Source organism: Zerene cesonia, chromosome 19 (assembly GCF_012273895.1).
Source record: "Zerene cesonia ecotype Mississippi chromosome 19, Zerene_cesonia_1.1, whole genome shotgun sequence".
Taxonomy (NCBI): domain Eukaryota; kingdom Metazoa; phylum Arthropoda; class Insecta; order Lepidoptera; family Pieridae; genus Zerene; species Zerene cesonia.
In genome coordinates, this window is record NC_052120.1 from 7,613,489 (window position 1) to 7,629,599 (window position 16,111).

General features: G+C 31.0%; 2 protein-coding genes across 3 annotated transcripts in view; both read left to right on the top strand.

Moving 5' to 3' along the window:
* Positions 1-6: 6 nt before the first annotated feature.
* On the top strand, positions 7-4,039 carry LOC119834575 (WW domain-containing oxidoreductase-like). The gene is made up of 7 exons (XM_038358971.1): positions 7-254; positions 351-588; positions 796-1,064; positions 1,930-2,109; positions 2,287-2,401; positions 3,047-3,187; positions 3,544-4,039. The coding sequence occupies exons 1-7, from the start codon at positions 163-165 to the stop codon at positions 3,763-3,765; spliced, it is 1,257 nt and encodes a 418-aa protein (XP_038214899.1). The 5' UTR covers positions 7-162; the 3' UTR covers positions 3,766-4,039.
* A 1,892-nt stretch (positions 4,040-5,931) lies between these two features.
* The window catches only part of LOC119834596, a 111,946-nt gene continuing 101,766 nt past the window's right edge, over positions 5,932-16,111 (top strand). Inside the window, exon 1 of one of the 2 annotated variants that reach the window (XM_038358993.1) lies at positions 5,932-6,289. In XM_038358993.1, coding sequence (XP_038214921.1) covers positions 6,227-6,289 — 63 coding nt within the window. In that variant the 5' untranslated portion in view covers positions 5,932-6,226. The remainder of the gene's footprint in view (positions 6,290-16,111) is intronic. The other variant, XM_038358992.1, reaches the window with a different exon arrangement.

The following is a 16,111-nucleotide window of genomic DNA, read 5'->3' on the forward strand; positions in this document are numbered from 1 at the left end:
AGTTATAAGAACTTATTAATAAATTGATGTAGTTATTGTACCAATTTTGTACTTAAAAGTTGTGCGACACAAAAACTCAAGTAGTATAACTTGAGTAATATAAGAAACAAGTTACTAACTGCGTCTTCAGTAAACAATTAGCTACAGCTAGTTGTGTACATTATGCATCATGTTATGGATTCCGATAGTGAAGATGAGTTGCCACCAGGATGGGAAGAGAAATCAACTGAAGATGGAAATGTTTATTTTGTAAAGTAATATCTAAGTTTAATTAACTTATATACATTCTCATATTATGTGTTTTTTTTATTTTTTGAAGACATAATTTTTTTCTTTCTAAATTGTTCTAGTACATACAATACCAAAATACAATGGACACATCCTCGAACTGGAAGAAAAAAAGTGATTTCTAAAGATCTACCCTTTGGTTGGTCCAAAACTGTTGATGAAAATGGCAAAACATTGTATGTACAAGTTGAAACTGGAAACAAGACCTATGTAGACCCAAGATTAGCTTTTGCCAAAGAAGAAAAGAAATATACAAATGATTTTCGGCAAAGATTTGATGGTTCTTCAACAGCTTTTCAGGTAGAAATAACTAACAATAGTACTCAAATAATTTTAAAATGCATCCTACTTCCCTATCTGGGCTGAAAGATCTTAATATTATGCATTAATTTCTTAGTGATATAAATATAGATCGTAAAATAGCACTCAGAACCTATAAGAATTTCCAATTTGCTCTTATAGTTTTTGTCGTAAATACAATTGATATTTATATTTACAATGTCACAGGTATTACATGGAATAGACTTGTCAGGGAAATATGCATTAATAACTGGTTGCAACAGTGGTATTGGTTACGAAACAGCAAAATCCCTAGCTAGACATGGCTGCAATATATTATTTGCCAATAGAAATATAGATGCAACACAAAAAGCAATCAAACAAATTGTTGAAGAAACCAATGCTTCCGAGGACAATTTAAAAGCAATAGAGATAGATCTAGCTTCACTGCAAAGTGTTAAGAAGTGTGCCTCCTCTGTGAAAGCTATATTTTCAGAGTAAGTTAAGTTTGAAGTACAATATTTGGTTAATGCTCAACGATAGGTAAGTTTAATAGTAATTGTGTTCATCATTAGTATTGAATTCAAAGCCAGTATTCCTTCTATATTTTATAAAAATCTCATCTTCTTATAAATCAATACCTCAAATACACATTATGTACTAGTACAAACAAAAAGGAACAATAGTGACAAAAGAAACTAAGCAAAAAGTTGCTTATTATTTATTCTGAATATTGTTCTAAACAATAAAAACATATTTTAAATACTTAATTGTTAAGTAGAAATAATTGTAGTATTCAAGTTGTTACACAATATTATGCTTGTTCATGCCAATATAACCTTTATGTCAAGGATAAAGCATAATAATGATAAATAATAGTTTCCTGTACACAATAGTGTCTTATATTCAATACATTATAAAAATAGATAAAACAGATTAAACATAACTTAAATAAAATGTTGAAATGTAACATATTCTAGATTCACATTTATACTTGTTTGAAATCTTTGATAACTTTGTTCATGATTTAAGTTTGAATTGTCTATACTTATTGTATAAAACTGAAGAGTTTATTTGTTTTAACATGCTATTGTAACTACTAGAGCAATTATAAAAACTGTCATAGTATAGAATACATATAACAAGCCGCCAATTTCATAAGCACTGGTTGATCCTACACAGAAGTTTATAATAAGTTATTTAAATACAATATGCATGCCCAGCTATCCCCTGCACAGTTAGCTGCACAGCACACTATTGTACACAATCCCTAAGTAATACTGGCTATATAAATACTATAGGCGAAGCAGGGATAGACAACTAGTATTGTAATATAACTAACTAAGAAATATTTTCTTACAGTCATTTGGATATGTTGATATTAAATGCTGGTATTTTTGGTGATGCGTATGAAGAAACTGTTGATAAAATAGACAAAACTCTGCAAGTAAACCATTTGAGTCATCTGTACTTAGCTTTATTACTTGAGCCCTTACTGAAGCGCGGATCGAGAGTAATTTTTGTATCATCAGAATCTCACAGGTAGGTTTTTTATTAAGTTCATTGAATTTAATATACTGCCATATTAGTTTGACATTATTCTTACTAATAATTAATTAGTAAGTCTTACTATCAAATTACCATAAGTTTCTAGTCTGTCATGTATCTATAGAACATAAAAGTGTCGGTGAATAAATCACGATTATCTGTTTATTTCAGGATGGCAAAATTAAAAAATGTGTTTGTAAACCAGGATCTCTCATGTCCAAAGGATTGGTTTAGTTCAATGTTGGCATATAATAATTCCAAATTATACAATGTTATAACTGCTAAAGTAAGTGCCTCAATTTAACATATATGGTGAAGCAAATATTAAGATTTTTAATCACACTAAAATTATAAATGTGAAAGTTTTTTTGTTTGTATGTTTATCTGTAAATCACACTGAAATTACTGAACGGATTTTGATGAAATTTGGAATATAGACAGGGTATGACCTGACTTGGGTAATAGTATACTTTTTATCCTGATTAAATGCTCCCTTGGAATAAAACAGACATTTTGATATCCTGGCAGAGCTGGGGCGACCATCCAGTATTCAGATAAATTTAATGAAATAATAGAAGATTGTTCTGAATAATGTTCACACATATGTTGGTATTTGGACTATATATTTGTCTGATAGAAAAAAGACAAAATTTTTATTGATTAATTTTAGATTGGTCTAGTTTTTTACATCATTGCTGAGTATCATCAAAATTTGATCAGTGGTTTTTGCTTGAAAGAGCATCCTACATACATAACTACAATTAAAAGATGGCTTGGTGGCATTGTACATCCATCCACCCTCAAAAACTTTCATGTTATGATATAAGTAAGATAATGTATGATTGAAGTAATAGATTTTTTATCTATTACATTACTAAATACCTGTTACCAAATAAAATAGTGCTATAAAATTTCCAATGATGTGTTACAGATATTAAGTGAAGAATGGAAAAATAAAGGAATATGTGTGAACTCCCTTCACCCTGGGAACATGGTGTACACTAATATATCCAAAAGCTGGTGGTTGTATGGTGTTCTGTTTTATTTAGTTCGTCCATTCACAAAATCTTTGGTAAGTTTTTTTTATTCTTACATAATATAAGAAAGTGTTATTGGTATTAGTTACACCACTTATAACACAAGCATGTATCCATTCAAAAATATTTAAACTCACTGGAGCAGAGTCAGACCGAGTAGCTAGTATAAAAATATTTGTAATTTTTTGATTATGTAAGTGGCCTGTGTCCAGTGGAGATATATATGGGCACATGATGAGGAAAGAAGTGAATAATTGTGTATTTTATAGATCAGTAGATCTTGTACTTGAAATAAAAGCCTGTTATCTCTTTTATTTTTATTGCATACATTAGACTTTATCTAATAACAAAAATAAACATTAATAGTAAAGGAATTATTGGTATTTTCCAGCAACAAGCCGCTGCCACCACAGTATATGTAGCTACTGCTTCTGAATTGGATGGCGTTACAGGCCTGTACTTCAACAACTGCTTCTACTGCGAAGAGTCCGCTCTAGCCCGCGATAAAGAAATTTCAAACGAAGTATTCTCTTTATCTCTACAAATGATAAAGGCTCGTATGGGATCTGATGACATAAAAAAATATTTGGATAAATTTTGTACTAAATCGTAAAATGTATCAATATATAATATGGTGGGAGGGGAATATATTTTATTTTTGTATATGCTGGTGTTCTTAGTTCAATAAAACGGATTGAAATTGTGTCAACATTATTATTAACACAACATATTTGAATAACACAATATTTAGTGACCACACTCGCTACAGTGTTTGAAAGTGGAATCTTGTAATTCCTAAATGTACACCATAAGGTGTGTGTATAGTGTTATAGAAAAATAAAATGTTTGTGTCGCGGTTTACAACGTGTAGATCTCTTATCTTGCTTCCATGTAATTCTCACATAGGGATTTATATATATTTAAATGTTTTGACATACTTTTTTACACAATACTTATACATTGTGAGAATATGGCCAATATTTAATGTACTGTAATACAATATTATTAATTGTTAATGACCCAAAAGAAAACTTAACAGTTAATTTAAACAAATAGAAAACCTTAATGTTTTTTTTTAATTAGAATAGCTATGTAGATGAGAGATAAATTTTTGGGATCGTAAGAAAACGGCCTCCGGGCCCCCACTCATCTAACGAAACACAGTAGCATTCGCATGCTACAGGCTACTATTTCGCGGCCTTTTTCCTGTGGGAATGTGGTAACTTCCCCAGAGTGAGCCGGCCCAATTCCTGCCGAAACGTGATCAACTCCCACATAGAAATAAACCTTTAAAGGATACAACGAATGATGGTCTGATATACAAGAGTCACAATTGCTTTTCACATTTAGCTATACACTATAGTAATTTATATACATACATTAACCATACCATAATTGTATTTATTATTGCATAGACATTATATCCATGGCTTGTGCAGATAAATATATATATTTATTAAATATGATTTGCTTTGTTACTGATTTTTTATATTATCTACAAATATTTTACAATTCTTTAGAATTGCAGGTTAAAACCTGCTACACAAATTGATTGAATATTTTGTTAAAAATTACTGATGCATATAAATAATAATGGAATGGGCAATTTTTGCTATTTAATGTTTTTTTTAATCCTTTCAGTGGTGTTATCCTCAGAAACTTTCGCATTAATAATATAAGTAGCTAGGATATTATATTAATTAATATTACTAGCCATAGATAAAACTCTATATTCATATAATACTAGCTGACCTAGCAAACGTTGTTGTGCTAGAATAGCTAGCCCGAAATATATAATGTATAAAAATCACTTAAGTTTTTTCGAAGGGATTTATTACAAACGCTATGATACGAGAATGTATAGATTCAAACTGAGATGGTGGTTCAGGCTTCAGCTCGCAATTCGCATGAACATTCGTAGAGGAATTGTCTATGCGCTGCCTGCTTTATTTAAATGGGTTAGGGATAAGAATTAAAATTATGCTTAATATAAATTATTATTTTTAATGATGCCCCATTAAAAAGTTAAAATTGTAAATATGATGGTACATAATCAAAACGCCTAATTACAAAAATTCTGAAGTAAATTATGTATTGTTATGGTAAAGAAAATAATACATCGGCCTCCGATTATCCGCGACTACAAGCGCTTACTGAATTGATAGTATATTATGGTATAAATAGCTATTTTTACAAAAAAAAAAACTAAAGTCGGAACGATACACGACTGCACGATAGGCATCAGCTTTCAAATATTAAAGGGATCATAAAAATTGATTCAACCAGTCGAAAGTTCTGAGTAGTTTATTGTGCAACGAGTCCCTTTTGCTAATAAAATAATATACTACCATGGTTGAACCACAATGATACAAATAAATAATGAAAATTGTAGTATTTTCTATTAAATATACTACTAGTCTTTACAAAATAAATTAGGTACTGCAGTAACTATGGTAGTTGTTACTATTTTATAATCTGTGACTATAGTAACGACAGGCTTTATTTCCAAAAGTCTAGAATTTTTTCAAATCCAATCCTTAACTATCATGAAAAAGAGCGAATATAAAAGAAAACACAAAAGGAATTACTTATAAATAGTTGCTACTAGAATTCCTATTTCATTTTTGTTAAAGTTGATTTATTGATAGACATTTTTATTGTATATCTATCACATAAATTCAAACTATACTATTAAACGTATGGCAACTTGTAAATTCTGTGTCAAGGTGGAATGTCAAAAGCGATTTTTTTTTTATCTTTAAAATCTCTTTGACAGATCGTTTCTAAAAAAATATATGTATCTGACAAAAAGTACATCTTACAGCTATCGTAATTAATTGCTATAAAACTATAACATTATTCATTATTCCAAATCAAATTTAAGAAAAAGCAAAAAGATACGATCCGTTTCAAAGATATCTAGTAAACAAAATATGATGTTACTTCGGACGCTCCTTGGGGTCTAGTGTCAACTGTGTAAAATTTCATTCTGTTGTACCTATGTGGATTTCTCAAAATGTACACAATGATAAAATTTAGTGATTTGAACCAATCGTGGTTATTATAATAATAAAATGAGTGACAAGATCAACAGAGAATACTTCGCCCCAGGCGCCGCAGCCTTCAATTATAATGTGGTAAGTTATTCTGAATACATTAATACATGGTCAGACTAAGGTTTAACTGATTTTGATTTATTATTTTATACTTATGTAGTTTTAGTCTTGTTTCAAAAGTTGTAAATGTCTAAATAACATTGCCCTCCTTTTCATAAATGTTCAAATTATTGTACATATTGGAAATACAGATAAACACATAAAATAATTAAGGTTCATAATGCAATCAAGGAAAAGACTTTCACATAGTCCTATTTCTTTCCTACCAACATATCTGTGTCACCTACAACATGGTTTTAAGTAATTTACATGTATTCAAAACTACATATCTTGAACCAAGTGGTTTTATACTTGTTAATTTGTAAATTATTTACTTAACCATTGTTATTATAAATAAAGGAAAAGTATTTGATTGTTAGAATACATAGCTTTAATACTCATTTCTGTAATTTGAAACACATTAATTAATACGTAACATAATTTTTTTATGCTATTCCCGTTGAAACCAAGAACTAAATATAGTTTTGTTGTACTATGTTAGGCATATTTGTCATTTTTAAAGTAAATAGTCAAAACAATGATATTTTTCCTTTGATATTGCATAGAGAATATTTTCTTCTAGTTATATAGCTATTCAGTTTCAAAAAATGGAAATACTATTTAAACATATAAAATACCATTCCCACTATATAATTGTAGAATTAAAATAAAACTTTGAAAACTAATGTTGCTATACAAAACTGTTCAATAATTTATTTCCCATGGTTTTACTTTAGTGCTTAATGCCGTAAACTTATTTAATTTTACAAAGAAAGTTTGGGTTAAAATTTTTTCAAATGAAATAGCTACATTTCCTGTGATTCTATGCAATTAACCCCTTGACACAATGTTAAAATTTGTATTAAAATAAGTTATCACATAGTTATTAAAAACAAAGAATCACATTATGTTAAAATATAATATTAAGATTACACAATCCCAAATAAGTTTATTCTGCAGCCATCTGTTTATCACCCAATAATATTATTACATCAAATTAAATGTTTTTGTATATAGGGGCAATGAGGATAATTGTGAACAGGTGTTTTGTTTCGAAAAACATCCTAATATTTTTATCTATAATTGCAAATTGTTAGAACAATTTTTAATCTAATAAATTTTCATAAATATTTAGTAAAAAACATATTATCATTAGAAAAAGTAAAGCTTTTTAACATACTTAAAAGTTTATTGAAAATTGTTTCCAATTACCCACAACACATACATACATCAATTTCAATTTCACTGACTTGCATGTGCTTGTGAAACATAAGAAATTGCAGTATGCAGAAAGAAACCAACTGGAAAAGGAAAGAATTTTGTAACATTCTCTATGTTACAAAATTATAGGAAAAATATTTATAATTTCCAATAGTTCTGAGATCAGCAAGTTGGAGAGGGTGAAGGTTATAAGACCAAAAAATGGACTTCACAAACGTGGAAAAAAAAATACCAAATTTGATGAGAGTATTCCTACTGAGATTAACTGTAAATTAAATGTCCTCTCATTTTTGTTATATTCTCTTTTTTCCAATTGTTTTAATTCTACATGTATTTAAATTTTTCAAAACCTATCTACCCTAGTCTCCATGTAGAATTTGTTGCTTGTACTAGTAATTTATAACTTCCAAACTGTATCAGCTCAATATTGAAAATCGGTTTTCTAGTCCACAAAAAAAGTATGTTTTGGAAAATATTTGTAGTTCTTACAACTTTGCTTATGTTATAACTAGGTATCTAAAATGATTACATTGTTATATATTGAGTGAATATCATATATATATATATATATATATATATATATATATATATATATATATATATATGTATTATTCCATCAGTAAATAATATGTATTACTTTTCTAGTTTTTTTAAATTTATTAGTATGCTACGAGCCCCCCTTATGGGTTTATAAAAAGATACAATAATGTTTGAAATCGGCTTGCGCTTCGACTGAAAGAAAAACTTATTTTCCCTAATCCACGTAATTGAATTTTGCGATTAGAGTGCAAAATCTAGTGCGATTCCGCGTTCGAACGCGGGAAATTAAAAAATAACATCCATTGTTCCCCATTTTCTATTTTATCAACAGTTCACTCCAATGAACAATAAGTGTCTCGGTCTCACGTAAACAATGCGATGTGGGGCAGGCATCTGACACAATTTAATTTGTGCGAAATAATCACTCTATCATGTATTAATTGTTTTTTTTTACTCTCACGTTTCTACAAAGCTCGAAATAAGAAACTTATGTATAGCTCCAAATACAAATTTGTTCATTGTTGTCGGACTAAACTTGCCTGTTACGTAAAATACAACAAATTAGCTGTAAGACAATGCTAGTGCCGACTTGGAATTGGGAATCGAGAGTGTATTTTATCCACGACTTCATTTGCATTGATTGTTGTTTGAAACTGGTTGTGTTACGCATTGTACAGAAGTTAAAGATACAAAATATAATATATAGCATAGCCCATAGTGAAATATTCAATCGAAATTCTAATTATTTTAACGTGGTTATGGTTTTTGTATTATTATAGGTACTTAATGTGTACTCCATCCTGCAACCTTGAAAATTTGTAGTATGGAAAGTTAATTCACATTATATGATGATTTAGACACACACAAATTATAAATACGAGAGTAGTTCGGTTCGTCGGTCTGCCTGTGCGCCAGCCTCTCCTACACTAAACCGAAACCAATTTGGAGGTAATTCAATGATGCAGAGATAGTTTGAGACCTGTGAAAGAGTATAGAATAGTTATGATCTCGTAAATCCCACGGGAACGGAAACTATGCAGGTTTAACCCCGGGTCTGTCTTCTCCATTGACTACGCGAGCGAAGCCGCGGGCGGATTGTATCCATATATTCTATGCCCTATACATTTTCTTACAAGTCTCGAAGGTTGCATGTTCAAGGCAAAATTATTGGTAATAGGGTACCAGGAGCAGGGTGGCACTTGCGTGAGATCGTTTATTTCTATATAAGTAACATGATGTTTCGTAACTACAGAATCAGTCTTTGATGCGATATTTACCTACAGTTTGAATTAATCATGCTACATTGAATTTTACATGGTTGAAGCGAGCTGGGAAGGTCATATTTATTTAGCGCCTTGGGATTAACTCAAATAAAATATTAATACAAATTTATAATCTTTACAATTGATACATTTTTGTGGAACTAAGCACTTAAGTAAGTAATTTTTTTTAAATATCGCGGAATATACTCGTAAATTAAATTCTCATAATTTTTTTTATAATAAAAAAATAATAATACATATAATTATAATACTATAATCTTAATATATATAAATCTCGTGACACAATGTTTGTCCTCAATGGACTCCTAAACCACTTCACCGATTATAATAAAATTCGCACACCATGCGCAGTTCGATCCAACTTGAGAGATAGGATAGTTTAAATAATTTTAATTACGATAAATGACAACCCGGGCGGAGCCGGGGCGTGCAGCTAGTAATAAGATATAATATTATGTGGTTAAGGGATAGATTCAACACTATAAGTAATTGTTCATGAAAATCATACTTCTATTATTTTTCGATAAGTTATGTACGTACTACGTGTACATATTATATTATGTCCATGAAGAAATTGAAATTTATGAATGATATTTGAAAAAATTACCATCATCAACGAAATAGAATTAGGTATACTGCCCAAAAATAATTTTAGTAGAACGTCTATATTGTAAACTAGACGCTTGTCCCTGCTCTGTCCGGTTTTATCCCATGGGAGCATTTTATCAGGATAAAAAGTATCCTATCACCCAAGTCAGCTATACCTGTCAATACCCTGTCTGTATACCAAATTTCATTAAAATCCGTTCAGTAGTTTCAGCGTGATTGACCGACAAACATCCAAACAAATAAACTTTTACATTTATAATATTGGTGTGAAGTGTGATTACACGTATCAGTTTAAGAGCAGAGACAGGAGTGATGAGAGACCTAAATAATTTGTAAATCGTTCTCTAAACGTAACACTGATGAATATGTCTCACATAGATTTGTAAAATATCGATTCTTGAAGTGCTTCGTCATTCAAACAGTAGCTTACTAAACGTTCTCGTGTATGTGGCTACTAATGGGCTTTCATTTGAAGTACCTGCAGTCCTACAAATCCCCAATGGGTAATAGCATATCGGGTCGCTTATCGTCGCTAGCGTAGGGACAACGGGTTAGTTATTATTATGATCAAAGAACTATCGTATTTGAAAATAGTATGAGGTATCAAATAATCGATTTTGTTATCGAATCAATTCGTCACGTACGTATATACAAATCGAATCGTTTAAAAAATTTCGTCAGAAATTACTCTAATGTGAGTTAGTGTCGAATGCTATTATGTTACGATATCAATCCGATACTTGAGCATGACTAGCTAAATTAGGTTTTATTGTGTTCCTATATTGAGTAGGCAATAGGTAATTTTCGTTTAGTAGTAAGTTATTTATTTATTTTCTATTTTCAATTACATTTTTAGTGTCTGCCTAGATAAGAATTGTATTTCTAACAATATTATTTTTAACGTCTTAAAATTTTACGGACCATCTTTTACTTAATTTACGTATAATTCACGTAGCTTTCTCTTTTATGTCATTAATTTGTATGCTTCATAATTTTAATGGTAAAAGCCAAAGACATTTGGGTAAAACTATAATGTATTATGTAAATTATATTTGTTTCTATTAAATGCAGAAAGACATAATGACGAATGTGAACATAGTGGTAAAAATGATTTTATATATCTGATCCTGCGATTTGATTTGATGATTTCCCTCCCGCGTTTAAATAGACGCCAATAAGATTTCCTGTAAATGTTTCTTATAATATAACAAATAGCTGATATTTGAACAATTTTTATCTTACTTCCTACTAATATTATAAATGCGAAAGTTTGTAAGGATGTGTGTGCGTTTGTTGCTCTTTCACGCAAAAACTACTGAACCGATTGCAATGAAATCTGGTACATAATATAATCTGGTAATAGCAGGAGAACTGGAATAACATATGGGCAACTTTTTACTGCGGGGTGCAGTTAGTTTTTATATATTTTTGTATACGACGCAATATCTATTTCCAAGTGCGTATAGCTACACAACAATGGGCACAGACAATATTATCCATTTATCGTAACAAGTTATTAACTAATCTATAACTAATATTACCTATATTATAAAGCTGAATAGTTTGTTTGATTGTTTGTTTGTTTGAACGCACTAATCTACCGGTGTAGTACCGGTCCGATTTGAAAAATTCTTTCAGTGTTAGAAAGCCCATTTATTGAGGAAGGCTTATGGGGTATATATGTACAAGGGCGAAACTGGGGCGGACCGTTAGTTTACGATATTCCAAACATTTTATAATTTGTATGAGAAATACTGTAACCATTCGATCCATACTGTCGCGTCGTTGTGGCGTATATGCGAGTGATTGTTAAAAAGTTGACCCGATATAGACTCCGTAAAAACTTGTGTCGTAAGATTACAGATAATATATACATGAATATAGTTATACAATCTTTTTTATCAAATATAATCATTTTTATTCAAGATATTCACGGATAAAATGAAGGTATATGTTACCTATATGTACTAACCTATTAACTGTACAGAGATCATTTATTGCTTATGACCTTGAGGTGACATTACACGACAAAGGCATATTCCGCTTGAAGGGTACAACACGAAAGTGATTGTCAAATAGATACTTAGTAGTTATTGATGTATAATAATTTATATTTTATAGAATTTCACATGTTTTTATATTTTTCGTGATGTTAATCTCGAATATATTTTAAGATCCGTTACATTTATCTGACCCGAACGGATATATATCTATCCGTTCGGGATAGATATCTAGTTGATATCTCTCCGTCTAACACGGTCATCCATTTGTATGAAAACATGTTTTTTTATATTGACTTTTGTTAATTTAGTAATTAAGGAAATCAAACATAAATTGACCTTAATTTTTAATGTTTCAGTTGACTTTATATTAACAACTCACTAACATAATATTATGCAATTTAGATAGTACTACACTTCACAGCAACATTTTGATACTATGATGTTTCTAGCTGCGCCCCGCGAATTCACCCGCGTAAGTCCGTATCCCGTAGGAATATCGGGATAAAAAGTTGCCTATACGTTATTCCAGTTGTCCAGCCGTCGACGTACCAAATTTCATTGCAATCGGCTCAGTAGTATTTGCGTGAAAGAGTAACAAACACACACATCCTTATAAACTTTCGCATTTATAATATTAGTAGGAAGTAGGATAGGATATACAATAGTCGAAGTAGCTACTAACTAACAACTTTATAAGAAGCTGTAGATGCGGTTGTGGACTACCTATTATTGAAAGGGCCACTTAAAATTGTATGGTTTAACCACAAACGATTTTCAGAACTTTGACTAACTTTGGAGTTAACACTAACTATATTCTCATTGAGTTTTCAACTGAAAATGAAGTATTATATATTGTTGCTAGCTGTTAATTAACCGTGACTTCGTCCGTGTGGTTATAAAAATCTAATAAGATTAGTAAAAAGTATCCTTTAGCACTGGAGAATAATGTAGCTTTCTTTTTGTGAAAAAATTTCAAAATCGGACCAGTAGTTTCGGAGCCTTTAGGGTACAAACAAACAAAAAATCTTTTCCCCTTTTTTATATATCTATTGCTCTGCAATGATCAGATGAGGTTTACGTATAATACTAATTTCCGGCCACATTCAATTCAGGATTATTAACCAATTGCAACGATCTTTTGCAATAAAATTTGGATATGAACATATTTGTTTCCTTAACGTATTTTATATGAGTTGTGCTTTGTTTTATGCATTAAATAATATCATTTTATAAATACATACATGTCCAAACTGAAATCACTTTATGTACTTTAATATGACACGAATAATTTTAGAATCCATGTTTGTGTGTAATCGTTCATTTGATTCATAAAACTGTTAGGAACAAGAATATTAGGTACAAGTGTAGACGATTAGTCTCAGACGTGGTAACCATAATTTTCATAAATCGATGGTATTTAAAATAACAGGTGGCCTGTTAGGTAAGCAGAGAAAGTCACTAATAACTGGCTGCCTCTGGTACAAGCAGTGTATTAGGAACTTTTGTAATCATACAAATTATAAGCACGCAGTAGGTATGAATAACTGAATGGCCTGCTCTGGGCATTACCTACATATGTAATTTCTTTGTTATAAGAGTGGATATATACTAAGTAACGAGCAGACAAATAACTGACTGCGATTCTCTAATGGCTCGTTTGTTGCTTTCGGATTATAAGGTTTTGTTATATTTATGGCTACTTTGTTTAACGACATTGTATAATGTTGGTTATATAACTTCACTGTTTTATTTCCTGCTTACACGTTTTCAATGTATTATTATGTTTACAAAAAAGGCGGTTTTAGAATAAATGAAAGCGAAATGTAGATAAATCAAAGTTTGTTTGTCAGATTCCCAATCAATACGCTTCCGTCAGATTTCCGGACGAACATGTTCTATGCGTTTATCAGAATGGGCGAAATTGGATTTCTAAACGGTAACCCGCATTTCCTCGTCACGCCAGTTGCGTCGCTTATGCGACCTGACGATCGACATGGTGACTTTTGGCATGATATACGGACAAGTTATTCGTTATTCGAATGGTCTCATATTCCTTTATTATTATGACGCTGGTTACTGGAAATTAATTAAAAAATGTCTCCTTAATTATTACCGCATATCAACATGACAACGCAACGTCTTCACCTTCAGTAATGCCTTCACTTTATTATTATTTCACAATCACCAAAACTCATATGCAGCATTTTTTTATAAACCATATAACTAGCTATTCAAAGAGCACATTTATAGCACTCAGGGATCAAGTCCAAAAGAAAAATGTTTGTAATCGGTAAATTTACCGATTACAAACATTTTTCTTTTCAATTCCTGAGATTAGCGCAATTAAACAAACAAATAAATAAACAAACTCTTCCGTTTTATATTATTATTTATTAACCAATAAATTTTGACACAATATACAAACATCCTTAACATGGTCTCAAAGCAGTTTTTAGTTTTTGATGTTAAGCGATGAATAGACATTAATGTTAGTGAGTCACTTGTGAAGACACATATCAATCAGCTTAACTGATCTTTTTAGTCTGCGCATAAGTAGGTAACCAACCAGCCTACCTCGGTCATGGCATCTAGAGCAAAATATTCAACCAACTTACCTTTGGTGACAACTCACAACATGTATTTCAGAATATGCATGTTTAATTTAATTATATGTACTTGTTTAATGTGTCACAGTAACAGTTGTGTTTCGCGCATTCATATTGATACCTTCTTTGCTTGATTGTAAGTACTTATATTATTTTTTTTGGCACAGAGTGAAGTGTAGTAGGATCAGCATTCGTAAAAGTACCTAATAATTATCCATAGTTCCATTCCTTCTTACGACATGTGCACTCATGTCGTAATTATTAGCCAATTTTCATCTATAATTTAGAGGAATTGCACCTTGCGTAAAAGTCCCTACTTAGCGCTGTATGTTCGAATATAATTTTAGCATCGATATGGAATGTAATTATTATCTAAAAGGCCATCGCGCAGAAACAAGTTCCACCGTGACATCACATTTTGGTGCCGTTAGATTGGCCAGGTGGGAAATTCCTCTGACGTCATTTTTGTTTTTAATTATTGAAAACAATATGACGAGGAATTTCCTATCTTATCTCAATATGTATAAATTACTTGTCACGTTGTTTGCCCTCGATGGACTCCAAAACTACTCAACCGATTTCAATTAAATTTGCACACCATGCGCAATTTGATCCAACTTAAAAGATATAAAATAGTGCTGGTTTGCCAACATTTATTTTTATCATGCTGTTTAGTTTTAGCTCCATGTGTACCGTTCAAATGTCTATACTTGCTTAAAAAATTTAAAGCCTTCATATTTTCGCGTGTCCGACCTCGGAATTAATACGCTTGTAGATTAGCGCTTATTCCACCCACAGATTGCATCAACTTGAAAATATTTGTGAAGGCGTTGCGGGTTTCAAAAAACTTGTCCGCAATTATAAATGTATTTAAAGACCTAAGTCGGCTGTAATCACTTAATAATTTATAATGTAACTCGACATTAGATGGACAATAGACACGCAAGTCTTACCAAATAACAGCTACCTACTTCCTCTTTGTTTTATACAACTGTAAGAATGAAAAAATGTCTAGAAAGTTAGATTATGCACAAAAAAGTATAAAGTATTATATTTACATTAATTCCTCTATAGGTTTACTACATGTTAGCTATCAAACTGTATCGGTAGATGCTTTTACTTTTTTTCAATTAGATCTTGTAGGTACTTAACATGTTTAATACTCGAATGAAGAGGATTTTGAACTAGACTGTAAGCACTCTTCATTGTCTGGTTATCGGTCGCGTGTCCACCATATTATATTAAGTTAAAGTGAGCGCCCGACCTCCTCGATTCGTGACACAATGTGATACTAGGTGCGGAGTGTAGGTGTGTCAGTTTGCATGGTAAAAATTGCACATGCTTTCAGTTAAAAGTAATGGGAATCATTAGTTAGTATATAGCGTATTCGCCAATTAAATATGAATATTCCACTGCGGCTTTTAGCTACACTACGCGTATATAGAAAGGTCCAATTGGATCGTACTAACACTTAATAAAGAGAGCCATTTTATTCTGCGTTTATTGTTAGAATTTTCAAATACGAGATTAGCTCCACTAGCG